The sequence below is a fragment of the Fundulus heteroclitus genome, chromosome 2 (genome assembly GCF_011125445.2).
Source record: "Fundulus heteroclitus isolate FHET01 chromosome 2, MU-UCD_Fhet_4.1, whole genome shotgun sequence".
NCBI classification, from domain to species: Eukaryota; Metazoa; Chordata; class Actinopteri; order Cyprinodontiformes; family Fundulidae; genus Fundulus; species Fundulus heteroclitus.
This window is the reverse complement of record NC_046362.1, coordinates 39,746,168-39,771,697: the sequence shown is the minus strand read 5'-3', so window position 1 is coordinate 39,771,697 and position 25,530 is coordinate 39,746,168. Positions and strand designations below refer to the sequence as shown.

At 46.6% G+C, this 25,530-nt stretch overlaps 3 protein-coding genes across 4 annotated transcripts; 1 reads left to right on the top strand and 2 right to left on the bottom strand.

The window, feature by feature from the left end:
- Nucleotides 1–453: 453 nt before the first annotated feature.
- On the bottom strand, nucleotides 454–7,615 carry si:dkey-238o13.4 (SDR family oxidoreductase). The gene is made up of 6 exons (XM_012870451.3): nucleotides 7,453–7,615; nucleotides 5,508–5,615; nucleotides 4,856–4,995; nucleotides 4,681–4,777; nucleotides 3,333–3,457; nucleotides 454–1,026 (listed from the first exon to the last, which is right to left on the bottom strand). Exons 1-6 carry the CDS (start codon nucleotides 7,535–7,537, stop codon nucleotides 850–852), a joined length of 732 nt encoding a protein of 243 aa, XP_012725905.2. The 5' UTR covers nucleotides 7,538–7,615; the 3' UTR covers nucleotides 454–849.
- Nucleotides 7,616–11,675: 4,060 nt separating this feature from the next.
- spata2l (spermatogenesis associated 2-like) lies at nucleotides 11,676–16,851 on the top strand. 2 transcript variants are annotated; one of them, XM_012870418.3, is made up of 4 exons: nucleotides 11,676–11,730; nucleotides 13,561–13,918; nucleotides 13,992–14,285; nucleotides 16,049–16,851. In XM_012870418.3, exons 2-4 carry the CDS (start codon nucleotides 13,562–13,564, stop codon nucleotides 16,631–16,633), a joined length of 1,236 nt encoding a protein of 411 aa, XP_012725872.2. In that variant the 5' UTR covers nucleotides 11,676–11,730; nucleotide 13,561; the 3' UTR covers nucleotides 16,634–16,851. The 2 variants fall into 2 exon arrangements, with proteins under 2 accessions (XP_012725872.2, XP_035982995.1); XM_036127102.1 differs by lacking the exon at nucleotides 11,676–11,730 and adding an exon at nucleotides 11,748–12,094.
- Nucleotides 16,852–17,690: 839 nt separating this feature from the next.
- pdf (peptide deformylase, mitochondrial) lies at nucleotides 17,691–22,762 on the bottom strand. Its single transcript, XM_021320522.2, has 3 exons — nucleotides 22,632–22,762; nucleotides 21,226–21,845; nucleotides 17,691–17,966 (listed from the first exon to the last, which is right to left on the bottom strand). The coding sequence occupies exons 2-3, from the start codon at nucleotides 21,818–21,820 to the stop codon at nucleotides 17,809–17,811; spliced, it is 753 nt and encodes a 250-aa protein (XP_021176197.2). The 5' UTR covers nucleotides 21,821–21,845; nucleotides 22,632–22,762; the 3' UTR covers nucleotides 17,691–17,808.
- Between the last annotated feature and the right edge of the window lie 2,768 nt (nucleotides 22,763–25,530).

Here is a 25,530-nt window from a genome sequence, read left to right as displayed (position 1 = left end):
GGTGAAGCCAGCGGGCTGAAAAGGTTCCAGCTCCAAAGCTGGACTGAAACCTGCAGCCGTCCACATGGACAAGCCAAGTGTCTGCTGGAGAAAGGTCTGCAGGTCAGAGAAGACTCTGGTGAAGCAAAGATGAGGCCTTCACAGCTAAGATCAGAGGACCAACTGTTAAACATGGTGCTGCTGCTGCATGCTGTGGGGCTGTTTAGCTGCCAGAGATACTGCTGCTACACAAAGTGGATGAAGTAATGAAGGAGGAGGACTTCCTCCAGAGAGGATGAAGAACTTCAACATTAGCTACAGCAATGGCCCTGAAAAGCTGCTGTTGCTGCAGGAAACCAGCAGATTTCAACAAGCTCCACCACTTCTGATGAGAAAAGTGAAATGTGGACCTTGTACTAGTGGGACTGCTGTGCATCAGAGAGCCTGTTGTAAAGGTTTAACCCGGTGAAAATCTACAGTTTCAATGTTTCTTTATTATCTTTGCAGCAGAATCATTTTATCATGAGTGTAAATTAGTTTTTAAAAGCTCTAAATAAATGACGCCTGTCCCTGTGGAGAGTGTCGGTAAACTTCTTATCAAACATGTTGGTTCTGCTGTTGGTTCCTCTGCTCTAGCTCCAGGTTTCCAATAATGTGCAGAAATGCACCATGCTGAGGGTGTGTTTGCTGTGGATGTCCACATGGAAACATTTAAAACTGTCTTCTTATTTTACCTTTAAAACTACAATACATGCAAAAGTATGAGTTGATCATCTTTGAACAAGCAGGACATTACAGAACCCATGCAGAACCCATGAAACAAGCAAAGCTGCTGGAACATGCTGGCAAACAGGAGTTGCTGCAGGTTCTCTAAAGGTTCCCCTCCAGGAGGACAGTCTTTAGGTCTGCAGGGCTGCTGACAGCGAACACGGTGTGGGAGGAGCTTCCTCTTTCCACCAGCGCTGCCACGGCCTCGCCCAGGTCCAGGTGATTCAGGTAGCCAGGTGCCATGCGCTCTGGAGTCGCCACACCTGTGTTGATCTTCACCTGCCAGTGAGGAAGAGGAGAGAAGATGAAAGGAAGAGGAGGTTGCAGATGGAGCATCGTCATCACTGCTGTTCACATCCCCCCATGCTAACAGCACAATCAAGAATCTCTGCTGTCATCGTGTTAGATGAGACGCCGGCTCATGAAACGCGTTAAAACAGTGGAACGCACTGACAGCACTTCCTGAGGAGCTAAAAATGGGCAAATAGCCTTTGCATCTTTAAATATATGAGTCTAAGAAGACAGATGGTCATTTTACAGAACGATGTAAATTATGAATGTATTGGACATTCCTGGAGAAGTTAAATGTGCAAATAGAGGAGAGCGCACATTAGAATCTGCAAGATAAAGAACTGTGAAAGTTGCATGGATGTCCAAGAAACTACGGCGCTGCCTGTGAAACTGCTGAAGTGTGTCTGAATGCAGGCAGGAGGTGTGAAGTTTGGTTCTGATTCTGAAACAATAGAGACCCTGCAGGGCTAGTTTAGCGTTAGCTCTTCGCTGTATGCAGCTGAGCTCTCTAACCAGTTTAAATGCTCTGCACTTTACAGCCAGATGAACAACGGCAAACCTCCACCTTTGCTCTTCTCTCTGTGGCACCTATCCAAGGTGGGCTCACCTTTCCCTCTGTGGAGGAGCTCTGGACTCCAATTTAACAATAATTCATCTTTAATTCAACCCGAGAGGGAATTCTGCCAGATCCAGCATCTCCTAATGAATCAATGAAGCGTTTTGGTCAAACAAATCCGCCGAGCCGGTCAAGAAGCTGCCGCTGCCGCTCAACTGAGACGCCTCACCGCCAAGTCCCCCCCCCCCCCAGGTGAGGCAGGACGGCGTAGTTTCAGCCGGAGACCGTCGTGCTCTGCGCGCCAAAAGGAAACGTCTTCACCTCCCTGCTAACACTGACTTAGATCTGAAGACGCTGAGCCGTGCAACCAGAAAGTAAAAGAGATGTTTTTCCTTTAAACACCTAGAAGCTGATGTTTGTGCCTGGGCAGAATCTTCATAGGAATAGAGTTACGGCATTATGTTGAACTTTGGTGAATATTTCCAATGTGTGGGACTTAATCTACTTTATAATCTGTTATTTGTGCTCTTTGATTTGTGAGGGCAGAGCCGCGTTGATCGGCCTTAGAACTCGTTTTTCTTTTTCTCTCTGCTTTTGTCAAAGCTTTTGTGTCATTCAGTAACCGTCCTTCGCTCTCAGCCCTCCACTAACGAATTAGCTTATTATCTTGGTCAGAGCCATTTTGCAGGTAGCGGCCAGAGCTAAGCTAACCGCTGTTAGCACTAGTTTATCATCTGGGCTGAAGCTACTTTGAGGCCCTTAGCTGCAAGATATTGTGAAGTCTATTCTGTTCTTTCCAGACAGCAATTTAAAACAGTGATCCATGCATTTGTGACCACACGGCTGGATTACTGTAATGCACTTTATATAGGAGTCAATGATTTACATATTTCCCAGCTTCAGAGGGCATAAAATGCTGCTGCACTTCTTTTAACAGCTACACGAACATTTGACCACATTTCCCCTATTTTAGCTTCCTTACACTGGTTACTAGTACATTTTAGGATTGATTTTTAAATCCTTTTATTTGTTTTTAAAGCTCTTAATGGCCTTGCCCCTCGCTATCTGTCTGTTACTTTCTTACACCCCCCCCCCTGTTCCCTCAGGTCAGCTGATCAGTTTCTTCTGAGGGTCCCAAAGACAAAATGCACGCTCAGAAGGGATTGTGCTTTTTCTGTAGCAGCTACTAATCTGTGCAATGATCTGCCTTTGAGCGTAAAACAGGCCTCTTCACTCGCTGTTTTTAAGTCCCTTCTTAAGACTAATCTTTTTTCTTTGGCTTTTGGAAAAATCTGAGAGGTTTCACTTTGTTTTATTGTGTCTGTATACTGATATGTATTTTAGATTCCATTCTATCTATTTTATAATTGCATTGTATTTTATGATTGTGTACAGCACTTTGGTCCTGTCGGTGTATAAAGTGCTTCATAAATAAAGTTGTTATGGTAAATCACCGGCCGCCATCTTGAGGCTCAGAGTTACGCTTCAGAAGCTAACTGTTGCATGAGCTAGCACTGCTAGCGGCTAGCTTTGCTGACGCGTCCGCCATCTTAGCTTCAGACCTGTGGCACATTTTCACTCTGAACTCTGAACAGATGGAGCTGCAGCCAAGCAGCTACTAAAAATACTAACGGTTCTAGTTTCTCATGGAAAAGCTGAAGAAGCGACCCGACCCGTAGCGGCCCGCTCTGGGTTGGTACCAGTGGAGAAGGAGACTCTAATCCCAGCAGAGTCTCACCTGGTTGAGTTTGCAGGGCACCTCAGGGTATTCCTCTCGCAGCACCTGGCAGAAAGCTAGAGCGCTGGCTGCTCCCACCGTCAGGAAGCCCGTCCCTGGCATCAGCAGCTTCTCTCCAGCTCCTCCTGTGACACACACCAGCCTCCATCAGCTGTCTGTTGGCATGTCTGCAGCTTTAAAACCTTCTCAGTGTCCACAAGCTTTAAACACGGACGTTCTGTCTTCTTCCTACACCAAACTTCCTGTTTTAGTGGGATTTGATGACAGACCAACACAGAGAGTTCTGTGAAGTTCTCAGGGTTTGTAAGTGGTTCCTAGGGGAATGAGTCCTGCATGTTTTAGACGTGCCTCTGTTCCAGCTCACCTGATTCAGGTGACTGCATGACCTCTGCAGCCATAAGTGCTGCTGAGGCCTCGTAATCATTCATTGATTTAAGTCAGGTGTGTGGCAGCAAGGAGACCCCTGAAACATGATGGACCTGCGAGGACCAGGGTCCTCAGGAACCCTAACTCTGCACATCAGCCTGAACATCAGCTGCTGGTGGTGGCAGCATGCTGTGGGGAGGCTCTTCTTCAGGAAGATAGAAAACCTGAGACTGGGGTGGAGGTCCACCTTCCAGCAGGAGAACCACCCTGAACATGTAGCCAGAGATATTATGGGATGGATTAGATCAGAGCAGACTAGTGGATTTAAATGGCCTAGTCAAAGTCCAGACATGAATCCTGTTGAGAACCTGTGGCAAGACTTGAAAACTGATGTTCCCAGATGTTCTCCATTCAATATTAGCTTGAGCTGTTTAATAAAAAGATGAGATGTGGACACTGAGGTGGAGACGATGACCTCCAGTCTCTGATCGATGGATCTTCTGCTGTTTGTTGTTTAAACTGAAGAAGAAATCATGTTGGTCTTTAGCTGATCCTCAACTTAAAGCTCTGTGACATCCTTGCAGTCCACCATGTGTCTCATATGACCAAAAAACTGTATTTATTGTTTTAGGGCTAAAATAGATATTTCTTCTTGTCTAAAAGAGATACTTTATCTCAAAAGGATTAACCTGGTTAAATAACAGAGACGACCCACTGCAGTTCTACAGAGCACTGACCCGGGGAGGAATATAAATGCATGCCACACTGTTCAGATTTTATTAGTGAAAATGTAATTATTTGCAGTTGTTTCACAGCGATGCTTTACTTTGTGTTAATAAAATGAACCGAAGCTTGACGTTGGATCGTGACACAGCCTGGAAACGTTCCAGAGGTGTGAATACTTTGGTGAGGGACTGATTTTTGTCTTAGCTCATTTAGTTTGTGACGGTTCCTGGCAGAGTGTGCGGGTTGAAAACCCTACCTGTGATGACGGTGTAGCTGGACTCGGCGGTGTCCCTCACCAACGGGAAGAACGCCTTCCAGGAAACAAAGGTGCTGAAGAGCAACGTCTCGATTACCTGCAGGGAGAACATTAGAGCAATGAGTAGAAACCAAAGCGCCGGTGCCTAGAACCATGTTTGCTGCAGTGTGCTGACCCAGTGCAGGTCTTTGAGGGTCTGGGTGTGGGGGGGGCCGCCCTGCCACCAGCTGAAGCCCAGAGAAGAAACGATGTCGGTCACCTTCCCCACCTGCTCCAGCAGGGCCTGCTTGGCCTCTTCTGCTCCATCCTCTGAGCCTGGAAACAGAGACGCAGAGCTTCAGAGCTCCGACGTGATGCTGCCCTGTTCCTCACAGCTCTGCAGGAGCCCAACATGCATCTCTGTGAGGAAAGCCTGAAAACTTCTCCACTAAAAATGGTTTCAAGACAAGTTCAACCTGATCTCCAGCTGAAGCACGGAGACCCCCTCCCCCACCTGTTTTTATATTTCACCTGTAGACCTGGTGTCCATGCTGACCCAGTCCGGTGCTAAAGAACCACCGTGTGAGTTTCAGAACCGGGCCTCAACACAGCAGAAGGTGGCCTGGTCCGATGAATCTGGGTTTTTACATCACATGACGCTCAGGTGTGTCTTCTACCTGTGAACACACGGCACCAGGACGTGGACTCTGCTTAGCACCTACCTGATCATTGTGGAGGACCATGGACCTCCTGTCATGGACCCAGGTTGGTACCGCGTGTTCACAGGTTTAAGAAGAGACTCAGCAGGAGTTTTAATGGCTGTGGCTAAAGTTCTCACAGCAACGTACCCACGTTTCCCACCACAGTGATGAGGTTCTGCTGAGTGTTGGGAGAGACGAAGGTCCGCAGTCTGTCCAGTCTGCTGGCGTCTCTGGAGATCACTGCAACTTTAAAACCTGCAGACAGCAGAAATTCACATGATGAACCACAACCAGAGCAGCCGGCGTCCATCTGAGTCACAATTAAACTAAAGCCTTAAATGAGCACCTAGAAAAGTCTCCTCTCCACAGCAGAGAAGCAGATTAAAGCTCTGAGACCAGAAACAGCCATTAGGCTGCCTATAAACTACGATTAGACAGATGGGATGATGGGAAATGGAGTTCTGGTTTCACTGTGAACAGAGACCAGGTCCCACTCTGAGTCCTCTGTGACCCGAGGAGGGAGGAAGGAAGGAAGGACAGAAGATTGATGATGTATGGAATCATCTTCTCTAACCCCCAGTGGGTCGATACAGATCATCCTCTATTACCATCTAGCATAGAAAGTACTCCTGGGTCAACGTGAGCTTCTGTGCTTTCTGTGTCTCTGCTCTGTCTTCTCTAACATAGAAAGTACTCCTGGGTCAATGTGAGCTTCTGAGCTTTCTGTGTCTCTGCTCTGTCTCGTCTAACATAGAAAGTACTCCTGGGTCAATGTGAGCTTCTGTGCTTTCTGTGTCTCTGCTCTGTCTTCTCTAGCATAGAAAGTACTCCTGGGTCAATGTGAGCTTCTGAGCTTTCTGTGTCTCTGCTCTGTCTCGTCTAACATAGAAAGTACTCCTGGGTCAATGTGAGCTTCTGAGCTTTCTGTGTCTCTGCTCTGTCTTCTCTACCATAGAAAGTACTCCTGGGTCAATGTGAGCTTCTGTGCTTTCTGTGTCTCTGCTCTGTCTTCTCTGACATAGAAAGTACTCCTGGGTCAATGTGAGCTTCTGAGCTTTCTGTGTCTCTGCTCTGTCTTCTCTAACATAGAAAGTACTCCTGGGTCAATGTGAGCTTCTGTGCTTTCTGTGTCTCTGCTCTGTCTTCTCTAACATAGAAAGTACTCCTGGGTCAATGTGAGCTTCTGAGCTTTCTGTGTCTCTGCTCTGTCTTCTCTAACATAGAAAGTATTCCTGGGTCAATGTGAGCTTCTGTGCTTTCTGTGTCTCTGCTCTGTCTTCTCTAAGCCCCAGTGGGTGGAGGCAGATGAGCGTTCATACTGAGCCTGGTTCTGGTTCTGCTGGAGGTTCTCCTCCCTGTTAAAGGGGAGTTTTCCTCTCCACTGTCGCTTCATGCATGCTCAGTATGAGGGATTGCTGCAAAGCCATGGACTCAATGCCATCCGTTGGGATTTCATAGACAGCAAAGTATTCTAATTCTAATAAACTGATTTTAGCTGCATTACTTGATAACTCGGCTCTCACCTGGAATCCGTGTGGAAGACTGAACTGATTCTATATTTCTATTTATGAACGTTTTTGCCTTGAGACCTTTTGCTTGTTCCAGACTCCAACATTACGTTAGCACAGCAATAACCTAAACCTCACATGCCTTCCTTTAATAGCTGAATCTAATCATTTTGCAGCGTTTGCTCAGATCTTCTCATGTTTAAAATCGTGTCTTTAATGCAGAGAAACATTGGAGCAAAGCTGAAGAGTGAATCTGTGCCTAAGACTGTGCTGCCTGAGGAAAAAACGTTAAAATGTTGAGTGGATAATGATAATAATAAGATAAGAAATGCCTTTATTGTCACATAATGGACAAATCCGGGTGTGACAGTAGCAAAAACAGAGTTAGACGCTGATCTAAAGTTGTCTAAAAGCAACAGAGACTGAACTCATCAGACAAAAAGACACGGCTAGAAGCAAATAAAAAACATAAAACTTCTAAAGATAACTTCATAAAATATGGAGCCACTGTCACCAGCAGCCGGCTATAATAATAAACTAGTTTAATGCTACTTATCATAATAGTTAGAAAGAGAGGAGAGTACCTTTGTCCAGCAGGGCTTTGACTATGCCAGAACCCACGGTCCCCGCTCCTCCCAGAACCAACACAACCCTGTCAGAGGTGGACATGACCGCTGCTGGACGAGCAGAGATGCACCGCGGCTCCTTCACTGGACTGGAGCTGAGGCGCACACCAGGGAGCTTTAGACTCAAGCTGAGGGCCACGATCCGCCCCTCTGAGCCCCCGGAGCCCCGCCTGTGGCTCCCAGCCCACCATGGAGGGATGGGCCTGGCTTCTGCTCTCAGGCGCCAAGACTAGAGTTCACAGATTTCTGATGTTTTAGTTTTAGGGAGATTTGTGACGTCTTAGATGATCGATGAGGTTAGCATGAAATTATAATTTAATTCCAGCTACTGCTAGTTGTTTTAAAATATCTCAATTAGATTTTTACTTATTTTGTTAAAAACAGGATAATTCCAGTATGACTGGTTTAAGAAATGTAAGTATTTATTTATTTATGCAGTGGCTGAGCTGTGGTTACACACGTCACAGGTTTATTATTATGTATTTGCATAACCTGATGTACATTTAGGTTAAACTGGTCTCGATATGTTCATCAGATTCCTTGAATATTTTCTGTGGAGAGGCAGCGCCATCTAGTGGACCGAGCCTGTCTTTATTCAGTTCACTGTGTTTATCACTGCCTGGTATTAGGTTTGACTGAAAGACCTGAAAAACAATAATAACGGAAATATCAACGTGGATTTAGTGTTCTGTAGTTTTCAGTGATTTAACTGGGAGAGGCTTGTTGGACCAATAAGGGAATTTATGTGTTTGTAGGGACTCCCACTGGCAGAGAGGACAGGAAACGATGAGTGTCCATGGTGGGTAGACAGCCAAGGTCATCACTAACCGGACCTCCAGGTGCCATCGTCCTACCTGAGGAGGAGCAGCGCTGACAGCAATATCCCCACAGAATCCAAAAAAAGTTAAAAACTGACTTCTGTTCCGAAGCTTTAGACGTTTCTCTTCCATTTAGGAAGCTTTCTCAGTTCTAAATGTCTGCAGTAGTGAGGAGTTCCAGCTTTATGGACCTGCAGGCCCCTTAGAGCTTAGACTCACCTGTAGATTCACCTGGAACTGATCGCCCCAACAATGGAGAGTCGTTAGGCTCCTCGTTAGGCTCCTCGTCAGGCTCCTCGTCAGGCTCCTCGTCAGGCTCCTCGTTAGGCTCCTCGTTAGGCTCCTCGTTTGGCTCCTCGTTAGGCTCCTCGTTAGGCTCCTCGTTAGGCTCCTCGTTAGGCTCCTAGTTTGGCTCCTCGTTAGGCTCCTCGTTAGGCTCCTCGTTAGGCTCCTCGTTAGGCTCCTCGTTAGGCTGGCTCGCAGCAGGAATGTTGTGGTCATGGAGGTGTAAACTGGAGAGAAACAATTATTTTATTTTTAATGGATTACATTTTATTTATGAAGAGTCCCATAAAATCATTACTACTAAGAGCTAAGGGAATGGATGGATCAACAGAGCTGTGGCTCTGGGTAAGTTTGGCAACTGTACTGAAGAGAAATCTAGGATTTTTTTTGTTCTCCTCAATTAATGATGAAAAATATGCTGCTCTAACTCTGCGAAGGGTCTTGTTATACAACAATAGTCTGTCCCTCCAGATTAAGTAGGATTCCTCTTGGTGTGTAGAGCGCCATTTTCTCTCCAATTTCCTAACATTGTACTTTAAGGAACGCAGCTCTGAATTAAACCAAGGAGCCAGCTTCCTGTGAATAATCACCTTCTTTTTCAAGGGAGCTACATTGTCTAATGCAGAAAGCAATGAGGAAGTCATACCGTTTACAAAGATATCGATTTGTAAAGCGCTTCTATGAAGTCAGAAGGCTGCAAATCTCCACACTAGAATAAACGCTAGAGCCACCGGTCCATTCCCACGCTGACGGTGGTGAGCCAGCCACAGCGACCAGACTGACAGAAAGTCAGCCCAACGTTTAGATGTAGTTCTGGGAACATTCAAGAGAAATCCTCAATGTCTCCAATATGGCGTGTTACGAACTGCACACTGGACTTTTTCTGGCTTTCTTTCTAAAATGGCTTCTTCTTGCTCCTCTTCCATAAAAGCCAGATGTGCTGAGATTCTCTAGCTGAGCTGTAGATCTCTGCAGCTCCTCCAGAGTTACCAAGGGCCTCTTGGCTGCTTCTCCTTGCCTTTGTTCACCAGGTTCTCTATCAAATCTCTGAGGAACAGATGCATTTAAACACCCATCAGGACTGGTGACCTGGCTGATGTTGATGTTACGTTTTTCTTTTTTTTTGATGATGTGCTTTAAATAAATAAATAAATAAATATTAAACAAAAAGATGTAGTGAATACAAAAACACGCCCCATTTGTCATATTTTTTACTGTAAAACTTTGGAACCCGCCATGTCTCAGTTGTTACCTTTAAACCATAGACATATATAAAGAGTAGACCCCGCATCGACCGCTCTCGCCTATAGGCACGGACGAGATTTAGGGGCGCCATCTTGGGGCGGTCGAGAACTCAGCTCAGTGTAATGTGTTAACCAGGTGCAGAATCAATTTAAGTCAACTATACTTGCTGATTATTGAACTAATTTTCACGTTGTTTTTTTTCTGAAAACTTTAAAGCTATAGCTGTTATAACAAATGGTTCAGTGCAGTTAAATGTTCTTAGTGTGGTTAAAAGTAATTGAATATTCTGACAGAATTTATGTATGCTGCAAAACACAGCCACTCATACATTTAATAATTTTTTGTTATCACTATATACAAAAACATACACACATATATATATATATATATATATATATATATATATATATATATATATATATATATATATATATATATATATATATATATTCCAAAAAGAACCCGTGGTAGGCGAAGTCCATGAAGTAGTAGTCTTTATTTAGCCTGCTCCATAGTACATTGAAACCAAAGAACAACCTTTTTACAGGCCCAAGTATTTGTTTAACAAATAAAAGTACTGTATAAACGTTTTTTTTTTTTTTTTTTTTTTTTTTTCACAAATAACTACTGTGCTGTAAATTACTAATTTGATCATCAATACGAACTGAATGCTTCAAATGTGGAGATCAGCACCGCTCCACCGCGACCCGAGTCATTGTATTAGAACGGGAGAAAATTAAAAATGATTATGAAAAGTACAGTAGGACAAATAGCGAGTCACATGTATTTCACTGCTCTTCTCACTGAGCCGCTGCATCCTGACTCCGCTCTGTAGCGTTTTTTTCTTCTAAAGCCCGCGGTGCAGGTGTGTGTTTTAGGGAGAAAAACCATAGTTATCGGTAGTTGTTGTTCTTCTGGGCAAAAAGAATCTTATTAACCGACATGCTGGTCAAGATTCTCATTTTTCGAATAAAACGACATGCCACCATCGATTATGTTTGAGAACTGTAATGATCGGCTCATCAATGCAAATGTGTGTGTGTGTGTGTGTGGGGGGTCCTTTTAATGAAGGTGTATTTTTGAGATGCCATTATTTTGTTATGTCGCTCTTACCTGATCAAATTCATCAGGTAGGTTAGTTTGACTGGTATCACCTTAACTAAATAATAAAAAGTATGTTTTTCTTAATTTATAAAAACGGAGTTATCTGTTTTTGCAAATGAACTCTCTCTCTCTCTCTCTCTCTCTCTCTACATACATATATATATATATATATATATATATATATATATATATATATATATATATATATATATATATATATATATATATATATAAATACACACACACATGCTGTTTATTCACTAATGTCTAACAAAGCTCTGATTCCTTCATGGAGCAGATGCAGTTTTGGAGAGACTAAGTCACAAAGACTTGGACGTGTAGACCTGTATCTCTCTGCCTAATTTTAGAAAAATCACATTCTAATCAAAAATATAAACGATATCTGTTCATCTTACTTGTGAAAAGTTATTCCTCGAGCCCTAACGTAAATAGTCCCTCGATTTAAACAAAAATGAGCCGCACAGTGCTGAGGCATCATTAGTGTGTTCAGCTTGAATCAGCAGGTTAGGGTAGCAAGTCGACCGCCCCAAGATGGCGGCCGTAATTCCTGCGCAGCGACAGTCAATGCGGGGTCTACTCTTATATTATGTCTATGCTTTAAACGCCTTTGCCCCACCGGAGTACTCCGGTGATTACACCAAGCGCTCCTTGCTGGGAAATAACCAAAGCACGTGACAATATCTGCCAATCCGGAAGCTCCTCCTCCACAGACGGAAATGTAGTTTTGTTTTTGCCACCGAACAGCTGAAAAGTCCTTTTCCAGGTGAGGTTCTGCTCCTTCTGTTGTCCCGTAGGTGTTTGGACCCATAACCGAACTGTTCGGCCTTCACCCCACGGTGGCTTTCAAACGGAACCGAGATTTCTCTGAGAAAAATGAAAATATATTCTGTCTTGAGAATTAATCAAAGCCCAGGTGACGTCAGAGCTGAACCGTGTGAGCAGGCCAGAACCGAGCTTTGATTCGGAGAGGGTCCAAGACCGGAACCAACTTTCCTTTTGGGTCGAGCTGAGAACTTTCAACGGCGCTGAAGTTGGCCTCCAACTCGGTGCTGACTTTGGTTTTCTGTAGTTAATCTGGGTCGGAACCAACCAGAACTGGGTCATTCTGGGTCGTTCTTTAAACACAGGTGCTGGTCTGTAAAGGTGTTGCTTTGTCTCTAAATGAAGAAAGATGTACATGTTCTCCAGCCGTTAAACCACCAGAACCGAGGTTCTGCTTTAAACCCAAAGTTCTGACTCGGGTTAATCTTATCCTGCTTTGATCAGAGGTTCTGAAGAGGTTCTTCTCAGAGCCGTTTGTGATCCAGGAATGGTGACGTCAACGTGGCAAACCAAAACCAGAACTTCCAGTTTCATTTTGCTGAAGTGATTTCTGGGCCAGAACCAGGATGGATGGGTTCTGCAGGAGGTCCTGGTTCTGTTTTATCTGCATCTACGGCATCATCTGGGTTTACGACTCAGGTGTCTGATCCACCTGAGGCTGAGCAGAACGTTTTTAATCAGTAACACGTTTACTTCATGTTGAGCCGGTTCTGATCCAATAATAGCAAACAGTTTTTAACACATTTAACTCAGTGGTGTCTAGAATATACTGTAGACAGGGACGGTACCGTTGGTCCAAATCAAAGGACCTAACTCACATTTATTCAACCGGGTCAGAAACATTCAGCCCAGATGTTCTGCTGGACAACTAAAGCCTATTTGGGTCGCAGCTTTTCACGGGTTTGATGTAAATATTAGACTTTGAGTTCTGAACCGCTCCATCCGGGCCCAGATTTAACCTCCACATAAATCTTTCCGGTCCAGTTGATCCAGTTTTTATTTAAAACGTTTCCAGGAATCTGAGCAGAATAATTGGGTCCAGGTGGCGGTTCTGTTGATGACAGAAAGATCCGGTTCAGGGTTCTACAGGAACCCGTTTAACCACAAACGCATCAACCTGACATCTTGGATGCCTTTTTATAAATTGTCTCTTACTTAATAATAATAATACATTTTATTTCAAGCGCCTTTCAAAACACTCAAAGTTACTGTGCAGGTAAAACAATAAGTGGTAAAAGCAACATGGTCATAATTAGAGGAAACAGAAAATCATGATTAAATTTTGAACGTGAGTTTAGATTTGAACAAAGAGAAAGACTCAATGTTGAAGGAAGGAGGAGGTAGGAGAGGATGGCTGTTGGTGTAAATGTGGCTAAGCTAATGCTAACTGTGACGTTTAACCGCTGAGCTCGATGTGGCTAAGCTAATGCTAACTGTGATGTTTAACCGCTGAGCTCTGGCTGTTGGTGTAAATGTGGCTAAGCTAATGCTAACTGTGATGTTTAACCGTTGAGCTCGATGTGGCTAAGCTAATGCTAACTGTGACGTTTAACCGTTGAGCTCTGGCTGTTGGTGTAAATGTGGCTAAGCTAATGCTAACTGTGATGTTTAACCGTTGAGCTCTGGCTGTTGGTGTAAATGTGGCTAAGCTAATGCTAACTGTGACGTTTAACCGCTGAGCTCGATGTGGCTGAGCTAATGCTAACTGTGACTAACTGGATAGGCTGCCGCCCGCTGCCCCATGTGACGCTCTCTCTGGTTTCTCCTCCAGGATGTCGGAGGCTGGCGCCCGGCGGCACAGAGGCGGCGGTCTGGTGGACGCCTACGACCGCGTCCTGGAGCAGCAGATCCTGGGACGCGGCTCCTGCCTGGCCTGCAGGGACGAGACGCTGCGGACGCAGGTGGACGGGCTGCTGGAGGACGCGGATCCTCGGGAGGTCCACTGTCTGGGCCTGGACCCTCTGGGGGCCATGGAGGAGGCGCTGATGGCGGCTCCGTCCGCGGCCTACGGCCGGAGGGGCGGGGCCGGCCGGGGGCTGCGGGGGCTGGCCAAAGCCTTCGAGGTTCTGGAGCAGGCGGCGCTGAACCTCTACCTGGGTCCCTGGAGGGAGGAGTACAAAGTCATCAAGGTAGCGGGTCAGCGACCAGAACCGTGGTTCTGATTCTGCCCACCACTCAAAGTCTGCCTTCTGCTTCCTGTAGATGTACTCCGGTACCTTCACCCACTTCATCGCCCCGGTGCTGCCGCTGGCGCTGGCCGAGCGCCTCTTCGGCCTGCTGGGGTACCGGCCCGGCCCGGCCCGGCCCGAGCAGCTGCGCCTGCAGTCGGCCAGAGTCAGCCCCGCCGCCCTGGAAGACCTGCTGCGTCTGTCCTGCGCCTTCTTCCTGGCCCGCTGCGAGTGCCGCCTCCTGCTGCGGGCCCTGGGGGGGCGCGGGGGCGACGGCCAATGGGAGCTGAGCCTGGTGAGGGAGCGGCAGAGAGGACTCCGCCTGCAGGTGTGTCCGCTGATCGCTCCTGTACAGGTACCTGTGTCCCTTCACAGGTACCTGTGTCGTTCTGAGACAAACCGGACAGGAAGTGAACGCGTGACCCAAGACAGGCACACACCAAGAGATAAATGAAGCGCTTCCTGGGAGCTTCAAGCCTTTAGAGTCTTTAGCTTCTGATCAGGTTCTACTGAGTCCACAACGTCCAAGTCGGTCTTTCATGGACCAATAAGCCCGAACCTTCATCCAGCTGAGGAAGCAGAGCGAGCATCTGGCCTCACCTGGCCTCACCTGGCCTTACCTGGCCTCACCTGGCCTCACCTGGCCTCACCTGGCCTTACCTGGCCTCACCTGGCCTCACCTAGCCTTACCTGGACTCACCTGGCCTCACCTGGCACAGACCACCAGGTGGTCTTCAGTCTCTGGTCGGCTGCTCCGTTGTCATTTGTTATTCATAAACAGCAAATTTAGCTGAAATCTAGTGGAAGAAATGAAGAAATGTATAAAAGTAAATAATTAAAAGTATTTACAGCCGCTGAGAAACGTGAAAGTCTTTATGCTGGTGAAGATTCTCAGTCATCAGGTCATTCCAAAAACAGGAAAAAACAAAACAACTGGACTAGTTTTCCATAAAACGGTTCAATCTGCTGGCTTAATTTGTGTCGGTTGTTTGTCTCTTTATAGGTGAGAGCATGAATAGGCAAACATCTGTCTGTTTTTTTCTCCCCCCCCTCTTTCCCCCATGTTGTTGCTCTTCCTTCGACAGTTTAAAGGGCAGCGCCTCATGAACTCTGTGCAGGCGGGGTTCTGAGCCCGTTTGGAGGAATGCGGCCTTGACGGCTGCGCTGAAGTAGCAGCGGCTGGCTGGCTGCGTTCCTTGGCAACGCAAGGCCTCATCAATCGTTCCCCCAAAATGTTTGTTTGTTTATGTGATGGACGGTTGTACTGGAACTGATTTTTCGATTGCAATGCAAATTGTAATTGACAATAAAATTTGATTGATTGATTAATGGCTTTAACGACGGCCCATTACTAAGTAGTGGACCTGTTTCTGCTGAATCTGCATGTTATAAGCCTTACAGGCCTTTGTTAGGCAGTAGTATAAAGCTTGGTACTCATCATTACTCCAGACTTTCTGAAGCTGAGGCGGGTTGAGGTGTGACGCAACGAGAAGCGCGACAGTTCAGTCTAAAGAACATGGCGGCTTCAGCCGATGAAACTAGCGTTAGCGTGGCTATCGAGCAAGTTTTATCGGAATTACAGAGTATTTCTTTGCTGAGCTAACGAGCCTTTACCTGCAGCAGCAAGAGTAGCTTGGCTTGTGGTTGTGTTTTCGTCGTCGCTCTGTTACGAGCAACAACGAATCTGATTGGTTTATTTGGCCCGTCTATCACCAACATAGGCCAATCAGCTGACCAGTATTTTCGCCCCTTCCCAAAATTACTTCAACGGAAGGTTTCCAGATGGATATGCGGAGCAAATCCATCTGGAGTCAGGTTAGCGCCTCTTGGCCCGCCTGAAGTGACTTTTCTGACCCGGTTGTGACAAATAAGTCAGGATTTCTAGGTTCTTGGGGTTCTGAAACATATTGGGCCCATAAAAAGCTCAGAAGTCTGGTTCTGTTGGTGACTGGAGTTTAATAGATTTTAGTGCATAAATCCTCTCCAGGGCTTAGTTGCTGGGACCGGTGGTCGTCTGCGGTACCGGTACCGGTCCGGTCCCCTTTAAACGGATCAGAACCACTAATCTCCTGCTGTCCCGTCTCTCGGCAGGTGGCTGTGGACAACGTGGGGCTGCAGCTGGCAGCCGAAGCAGAAGTGGATCTGTACCGAGAGGAGGAGGAGGAACCTGGAAGTGAGGAGGAGGAGGAGGAGGAAGAGGAGCCGGGGGGGCGTAGGTCAGACGTGCGCTGCAGGTGCCTCGCTGCTCCTCCTCTCCGCCTGCAGCGCTGCTTTGACTGCAACGCCTTCCACAGCATCACCTGCGCTGACCTGGCTGAGTGCAACGTGAGCCACCACCGGGTGGAGGACGCCAGCGGGGGGGAGGGGGAGGAGTCCCGCTGCGAGGGCCCGGGGAGGCGGCCAATCAGCTACCACTGCGAGTCTGCTAAGGCGGACCCGCAGCTGCTGTGCCGCTCCTGCAACGTCCTCCACGGCGCCGCCTGCGTGGAGGGCAAACTGTGCCGGACCACGCATGAAACCAGCGCGCTGGGAAGATGCTCCTGCGGGAGGCCGTCCTCCAGGAACCCGCTGGTTCTGTGCCACTACTGTGGCAACGAGTACTGCAGCAGGTGTTGGTACCAGAACCCTCTGTCCTGCACCTGTGGACAGACGTTTGACCCGTCCACCTCCGTCTGACGGGCCTCCTCACACTAACGAGTTCAGCAGAACCACGGCGCCTTCAGTCTGGGTCTGCTCCTAACGGGTCGGGATGCTTCTGGGTCACTTCAGTCTGTTGGGACTCCGTCTGGAGTCTGTGGAGCATAAAGTTCTGCAGAATCTGCCTTCTTACACGTCTGTCTTTTCTTTTGCTACACTCAGATGTTTCACACAATAAAACTAAAGTTAAAAACCAACAATGATTCGGTTATTAAGGAACAAATCTCCGGTTCTTTATGAAAACGTATTTACTCCCAAACCGGATCACTGCTTGTCCTGGTTCTGAATGTTGGACCCGCTCTGCTTTGCAGAATGGATTTCAGACACATGGGAGTTTTCCTGCGTTATTTCATTTAGATTTAAGTCCAGACTTTGACTAGGCCACTCCAAAACCTTGTTTTTACGAGCCGGGGACAGCAGAACCCTTGGTTCCATGGACCGCTGGACGTTGTTCAGGTTCTGAAGCGGCCCAGACCACCACACTGCCACCACCGTGTTGGACTGTAGGCCTGATGTTCTGGTTCTGAACCCTGGGTCCACTTTGGCCCATCAGTCCACAGAATATCGTCCCAGATGTCTTGGAGATCATCATCAAACGGGTCTTTGTGTTCTTTTGGGTCAGCAGTGGTTCTGGCCCTGCGGCTCTCCCAAGGAGGCCTGCTGATGTTCCTCGTTGTTCCGTGTTCTCAAACTGAATGAGGGTTCTGGCCGTGGTTCTCTGGAGTCCAAAGCCTTTAACCTTTGGAACCAGATCCATTAACCTGCTTCATGCTGTCTGACAGGTTCTATAAACGGGTTTAAAGGTTCCGCTCAATAAACGGTTCTACTTCAAACTCTGGCCCATTTCACACAGTCTGGTGGTTCTGGCCTGCAGGCGATGAAAGCCCAACATTCAGTCCTAAAATGAGTTTTTCATTAGAACAATGAAAACTGAATTTAAGCCAGAAATGGACCCAACTCCCTGGTTCTGTACGGTTTCTGCACTCAGAACTGGTTCTGGGCTCAGTCTGGTGGAGAAAAGTAAAGATGAGGCACATTTAATCCTTCTTAGACTTTATTATTCACAGCTGACCCGTTTGGGTCATCAGATACAGGATTAAAGTCCCCGTGTCCTTCAGGGCTTCCGTCCTGAAGCAGAACTTCGGCCCGGCCCGTTACTCGTTCTGCTCCTGCCAGTTGATGTTGATGAAGGTCTTGGTGTCCATGCGGTCGATGTAGAGGAGCCCGTCCAGGTGGTCCATCTCGTGCTGGACGATGCGAGCGGGCCAGCCGCTGGCACGCCAGGTGACGGCGTCGCCTTTTTCATTCAGGCCTGAAATGGAAACGCAGAAATGTTTGAGGAACGCTGGAGGAGAAGCTTGAAATAAGCAGAACCAGAAGTCTGAACGCTGCTTCTAGGTAATACAGCTCCAGCTGCTGGAAAGTTTATTTCATTTAAATAAAGTTTCTATAAATGCTTCCACATTTATCAGAGAAACTCTTGGTGCCACGTTTTAGACTCTCTGCTTAAAGTCATGGAGAAAAGATCAATTAATTTAATAGAAAGGAGTACTTTCTATGTTAGATTGTAATAGAGGATGATCTGCCTCCCCTGATGATGTCACAGCTAACAGAACACCAGACCAGGTGTACCTTCTATGAAGAGAAAAATGACAGAGAACAAAAAGCTCACATTGACCCAGGGATCCTTTCTATGTGAAAAGAGAAACTCAGAGCAGATAAACCCAAACCCTGGAGGAGCATCTATGGGAGGCTTCCCATCAATGTTAAACTCGTTGACTTTAGGCATAACCATTAACTATCAATGACATTTTTTATGTATGAAAACTAATTCTGAGGTAATTTATGGACTGGGGGAGATGATGAACATCTTGTCAACAAATAACAGACTAAACTGTAGAAAGGAGCAGAATGTTTGATGAAGTGGGCGGAGCAAACAGTGGAGAACAAGTGGGACAGACGAACAGGACCAGGCTTAGAGGATCCTTTAAATCCGGGTTCCTGCAGCATTTCTTAACCAGAATAAAACTACCCAGCATCTGTCACATGTTGGCCAAGACGGTTCATGGTCAACGGGTCTTTGGTCAGAACCGCAGGTTAATCTGGGCGCTGAAAGTCTCTCTCTAGTAGCAGAGGGAGGCCCGCCCACTCCATCAGGGCTGCAGGTTTACAGCAAAGAACAAAAGAACATGCTTGTGTTACAGTTTAGGTGCTTCTCTGGGTTGGTTCTGATTGGTGGGTCCTCCACTGAAAAGGCTGGTGTCATTTTATTCACTAAATGAATTAACACCACAACCTCCCACTAGTTTCAGCGTCTAACAGCAGGAAACCACAGAGTCACACGCTGGCTTTATAGATGAGGATAATAATTTAATCCCTTAATTTGCTGTGGGATTAAAATTGATCCCTCCACCACAGAACCGGCAGAATATTTTTCCTTTATGTGTTTTTTTTTCTTCTTTTTTTTCTTGTTTTTTTTTTTCCTTTATGTGTTTTAAGGCTAAACGCCCTGAGGGAAAATCCTGATCATCTCTGTTGAAATTCATCCAGGACGTTTTCTGCTAATTGATCTCTCCGTTCTGCACGTTGTTAATCTGGTTCTGCTCCCATCGGACCGTTCAGGGAAAGGAGGAACATGCAGATGAACTCTGCGAGCTGATTGGACAAAGCGACCCCTAGTGCCCGCCTACCAAAGGCTGGTTTTAGCCAATCACGGTGTCAAAACGTAAGCAGCAGCCGCCATGAGAAGGTTCTGCTGGTTAAGGCGCTTCTTGATGTTCTATCAAAGAAGACATGCTGGATTCTGACCAATCAGAGGCGACAGCAGCAGTCATGTGCTCCTGTGCTGCCACGGTTACCCTGGTTCAGCCGTGAGCTCAGCCGCTCCTGCTTTTGTCTCAGCTGTATGTCCCGCCTTTAACCTTAATACTGCAACGTGATTGGCCTGAAGCGTTTTGGGTTTGGACATGAATCCATCTGGTGCCGGAGCGGTACCAGATGGATTCATGCGTTAGCTGGAGCGGTACCAGATGGATTCATGCGTTAGCTGGAGCGGTACCAGATGGATTCATGTGTTAGCCGGAGCGGTACCAGATGGATTCATGTGTTAGCTGGAGCGGTACCAGATGGATTCATGTGTTAGCCGGAGCGGTACCAGATGGATTCATGTGTTAGCCGGAGCGGTACCAGATGGATTCATGTGTTAGCCGGAGCGGTACCAGATGGATTCATGTGTTAGCCGGAGCGGTACCAGATGGATTCATGTGTTAGCCGGAGCGGTACCAGATGGATTCATGTGTTAGCCGGAGCGGTACCAGATGGATTCATGTGTTAGCCGGAGCGGTACCAGATGGATTCATGTGTTAGCCGGAGCGGTACCAGATGGATTCATGTGTTAGCCGGAGCGGTACCAGATGGATTCATGTGTTAGCTGGAGCGGTACCAGATGGATTCATGTGTTAGCTGGAGCGGTACCAGATGGATTCAGGGTTAGCTGGAGCGGTACCAGATGGATTCATGTGTTAACTGGAGCGGTACCAGATGGATTCATGTGTTAGATGGAGCGGTACCAGATGGATTCATGTGTTAGCCGGAGCGGTACCAGATGGATTCATGTGTTAGCCGGAGCGGTACCAGATGGATTCATGTGTTAGCCGGAGCGGTACCAGATGGATTCATGTGTTAGATGGAGCGGTACCAGATGGATTCATGTGTTAGCCGGAGCGGTACCAGATGGATTCATGTGTTAGCCGGAGCGGTACCAGATGGATTCATGTGTTAGCCGGAGCGGTACCAGATGGATTCATGTGTTAGCCGGAGCGGTACCAGATGGATTCATGTGTTAGCCGGAGCGGTACCAGATGGATTCATGTGTTAGCCGGAGCGGTACCAGATGGATTCATGTGTTAGCCGGAGCGGTACCAGATGGATTCATGTGTTAGCCGGAGCGGTACCAGATGGATTCATGTGTTAGCTGGAGCGGTACCAGATGGATTCATGTGTTAGCTGGAGCGGTACCAGATGGATTCAGGGTTAGCTGGAGCGGTACCAGATGGATTCATGTGTTAGCTGGAGCGGTACCAGATGGATTCATGTGTTAGCTGGAGCGGTACCAGATGGATTCAGGGTTAACTGGAGCGGTACCAGATGGATTCATGTGTTAGCCGGAGCGGTACCAGATGGATTCATGTGTTAGCCGGAGCGGTACCAGATGGATTCATTTGTTAGCCGGAGCGGTACCAGATGGATTCATGTGTTAGCTGGAGCGGTACCAGATGGATTCATGTGTTAGATGGAGCGGTACCAGATGGATTCAGGGTTAACTGGAGCGGTACCAGATGGATTCATTTGTTAGCCGGAGCGGTACCAGATGGATTCAGGGTTAGCTGGAGCGGTACCAGATGGATTCATGTGTTAGCTGGAGCGGTACCAGATGGATTCATGTGTTAGCTGGAGCGGTACCAGATGGATTCATGTGTTAGCTGGAGCGGTACCAGATGGATTCATGTGTTAGATGTGTTAGAATTCATCTTGCAGTGTTAATATTCTGCAGATGGTCTGAAGGGACGTACCGGACACCTCCACCGACAGGAAGCGAGGCACGGTGGCAGAAAAGCCGGAGATGCTCTCACAGGCCTCCTGAAACTGGACCGTCCGACTGTCCAGAACCCGCAGCACCGGGTTCACAAAGACCCTGAGGGGCTGCACCGAGAGAGCCCGGGCCTCCCTGGCTGCAGGAGACACCTCCTCAAGCAGCTTCTGCGGATATTCAAGCATCAGGATGCGGAGCGGCACGCCGATCTGAGGCGCACTCAGCCCCACGCACTCCAGCCTCCTCATCACCTTCACCATGGTGCCCAGAACCTTCTGGATCTCCGGACCTGTGATGGCTGCCGGGTCCACAGTGGCTGCCACAGAACGCAGGACGGGGTCTCCTACCTGGCACACGTGGGTGTAGGGGGGGGTCGGGGGGGACTTGAGCTTCCGCTTTACATACTGCAGATAGGAGCGCACTTTAACGTTACTAGACAAAGAGCGTCTGCAGACTGAGACGTGAGGAAGAGGAGTCGTTTGGGTCGATGGTCCGGATGCGAAGCAGGGAGTTCTGGATGCACAGAGTCTGAATCTGGACCAGGAGAGCAGGAGCAGAGAGGACCTGGAGGCCATGGTGGAGCAGCAGCAGGAGGCCAGGCTGGAAGAACAAACATGGCACATTAAACCCGTTTGACAGGTCACATCCTCCTCTCAGGTTCTTCAGCGGGTAGAACCAGAACCGGACCTTCAGTCAGCATCAGAGAAACAGACCAGGGAGAAGTTTTGTTCATGTTCTGAGCTGAGAGTCGGTATATTTTCTACACTTTTAATGAACTGACTTTTGTTTACTCCTTCAAAGAAAAGCTGAAGAGACCCGACCCGGTCTCTACCAGAACTCACAGGCTACGTTTTAGCCTGTTGGCTTCCACAGAACATTATGACCACTCGCCTGAGGCTCAGTAGCCTCATGATGTCACACCACTGACTGGGTGTTATATTTTTACATCTATTCTGTAGGCTGTCAAAGGACTGCAGATACTACAGCCTGGTACTGTGCAGCATTTATGTTAAACTGTACACTGTCCCTTTTTAAATAAAGTTCATACTAAGGAGTGCTGGATCCGGTCCAGGTTGAGCTGGATCCGGTCCAGGTGGAGCTGGGTCCGGTCCAGGTGGAGCTGGATCCGGTCCAGGTGGAGCTGGATCCCCAGCAGCAGGCCGGGGCCATGATGGAGCTCTAACCCGCGCTACTGCTCATGATGTCATGTCTGACAGATTCATTTATTTATTACGGAATTAACCAGAAACCACCAGTTTAGTTCAGCTCAGCATTAACCCCGCCCGCCGGGGCTGTGGGGAACAACAGAACAAGCAGCTGCTGCGGCCGCTTTGATCTCCAGTATTTCCGCCGCAGAAAGTCAGAAGTTAAAGTCAATCCTGTTACCTTCAGGTCCACAGAGGCTGAAGCAACCTGAGCTCACAGAGGTCCCATGTTCTAGAGGAGAACCCAGGACAAGCGATACATGCTCTGCAGGATCACTTCCTGCTCAGCCACGCATGCGCACTATCAGCACCTTCACAATAAAAGCCCTAATTGGGCTATGCTCATGCATAGACACGCATACCCATAGACATCATATACGTAGACGCCCCATTGTACGCTGCCGGCCGCTGGGCCGACGTGCCTACATGGCGGCCATCTTGGGTCAGACCACAGATCAGACATCTGCTGTCAAAATGAATAGGAGGCAGCTCAGATCTCATTTTAATCATATGTTCACAACGCTCGTGACATTTCAGACAGATTACATATATTTATTCAGAACCAAACTATTTAAATTGAAGTCAAACTGGATGAAAAATGTGACATGCACGTACATATGTGGGCAGTGAGATAGTAATGCGAAGATACACACACAATGTAGGACACACATAAAGTCTCTCTCTTGCGGCCGAGAGAATGATGAGAGAGAGAGAGATAGGATAGAGATAGAGAGAGAGAGAGACGGGAGAGATAGAGAGAGAGATAGAGATAGAGAGAGATATATATATATATAGATATACTGTATATATATATATATATATATATATATACTGTGTAGATATATATTAGTATATATATATATATATATTATATATATCTCTATATACTGTATATATATATATATTATATACTGTATGTATATATATATATATATATATATATATATATATATATATATATATATATATATATATATATATATATATATACTGTATGTATAGGCTATGTACACAGACACCGATCTACAGACAACAGCACTGATCTACATAGGAGCAAAAACTATATACAGACAAGTGAGAGCAGAGGTGCTCATAACAGCATTTAAAAATTATATATTACAAACCGCAATCTGGGGGGAAATAAATCAACAAAAAACCTTACGCATCTAAGAATCAAATACATTACAAAATCATAGCAAAAACTGTATAATATCCCCCCCACCACAAATCATGTCTATCCAGTAATTTAGGACCATTTTGTTTGTTTTTGGTGTTTAATGTACTTTTCTCTGCTTCCATCCCTGCTACCCATTAGCACATATTGTGTTTATGCCAGAAAAACTGTAACTGTAAAGCATGAGGAATATCTATTATAAAATCTTACTTATGGAAAGTAATTCCCCAGGATCTGGTTTCTAGTAGGCCTATCCTTTTATTTGCGCACCCATAAGCGGAGTAAAAGTCAGGCTTCCTGGGACGTAGCTCTGGAAGTTTGCTTACTTTCAATACAAAATCGAAATTATATATTAAGTTAGACAATAATTTAATTTCATTCAATTGGTCCCATGTAGCCCCTAAAGGGGTGACGTTTCAGTCAGTTGATTTATCTGGAAATCGGGTGAGAATTCACCGCATTCAGAGTGTCTGAAAACATAAAGTACATTTTTCTGAATTGACTTGTATTCTCTCTGAGCGCAGCTAGGTCTGACCTAAGATGGCCGCTCTGTCGGCACGCCTCTCACCCGAGGACGCGGCGTCTACGTATTCATGTCTGTGCGCATACCCACCAGAACAGCATGCCTCGCTTAGATGCGCATGCGCCGCAATGAAGTCCATTCATTATTTCAGCATACCTCCTCCGAATAGGAGTGTGTTGTATGTATTATATTTATTATATTGGTATTAAGTCCATGCCTTGTAAGAAATATAGGTTAAAGTTTTCTATGATTCTTTTAGCAAAAGGAGCCCTAAAATTAACAGAAACGACCTGTTAAATTGTCCACTCTGGTGATGGATGGAGTTATTAGCGTTTAGCACTTTCCCTAAAATGGGAACATGCCAGAATCTGTCAAAACAGAATTCTCTCCATAAACTGCATTTTCTAACAAGCACCTTCAAGATCCCGCTTCACACTGACAGACAGAGGTATGAAGATACTCTATTCTGATGCTATTCTGACACGGTAGGCCACGCCCACACTCAACATCGGTTCTCTTGCTGCCTTTAATGCTACTCAGACGAAATGTTGATCCACTGAATGTATTTAGACAATAAATACAAAGCAAATGATATTTAAGATGAAGTTCCAAACACCCAAAAATCTGACTGGTTCCAGCACAATCAAGCAGATTCTCCTCAGGTGTTCCTCCCAACTGTCGCCACATGCTTTTCCAGAGACTCAGAGCTGGGTTAGCGTTAGTTGGTGGTTCTGGTTGAGCAGCTCTGTGCTTACATTGCTCACTACTATGTGATTTAGATCCAGTGTGTGATGGGAACGGTGGAACCAACAGACAGAACGAAGTAGGACTGCAGACTGAGGAGGACGCTGGACCAGCTTGACCCTGACCCCGCAGCTGCAACTCTGCTGCCATAGCAACACAACCAGGAAGTGTTCTGCCTCGGGTTGCCTTAGCAACACAACCAGGAAGTGTTCTGCCTCGGGTTGCCTTAGCAACACAACCAGGAAGTGTTCTGCCTCGGGTTGCCTTAGCAACAAAACCAGGAAGTGTTCTGCCTCGGGTTGCCTTAGCAACACAACAAGGAAGTGTTCTGCCTCGGGTTGCCTTAGCAACACAATTTCTATAGTCAAACTTGTTTTAAAACTGGTTTTGACAATAACTGATGTAACTCATATGATTCATAGAAACAAGTACCTTGTGCTCATATAATATTTTACTTAACAGTGTAGATATTTTTACAGTTTTCGTTTGTGGCTGCTGCACCAAACACAGTTTCCCTCGTTAATAAAGCGTCTGTTCTCATCTCTGCTATCAGTTGATTAACTGCACTTATTGTTGCTCATTTCTCATAAATATATACAGTAATTAAGACCAAAAACCATATTCCCCATTTAGGGATAG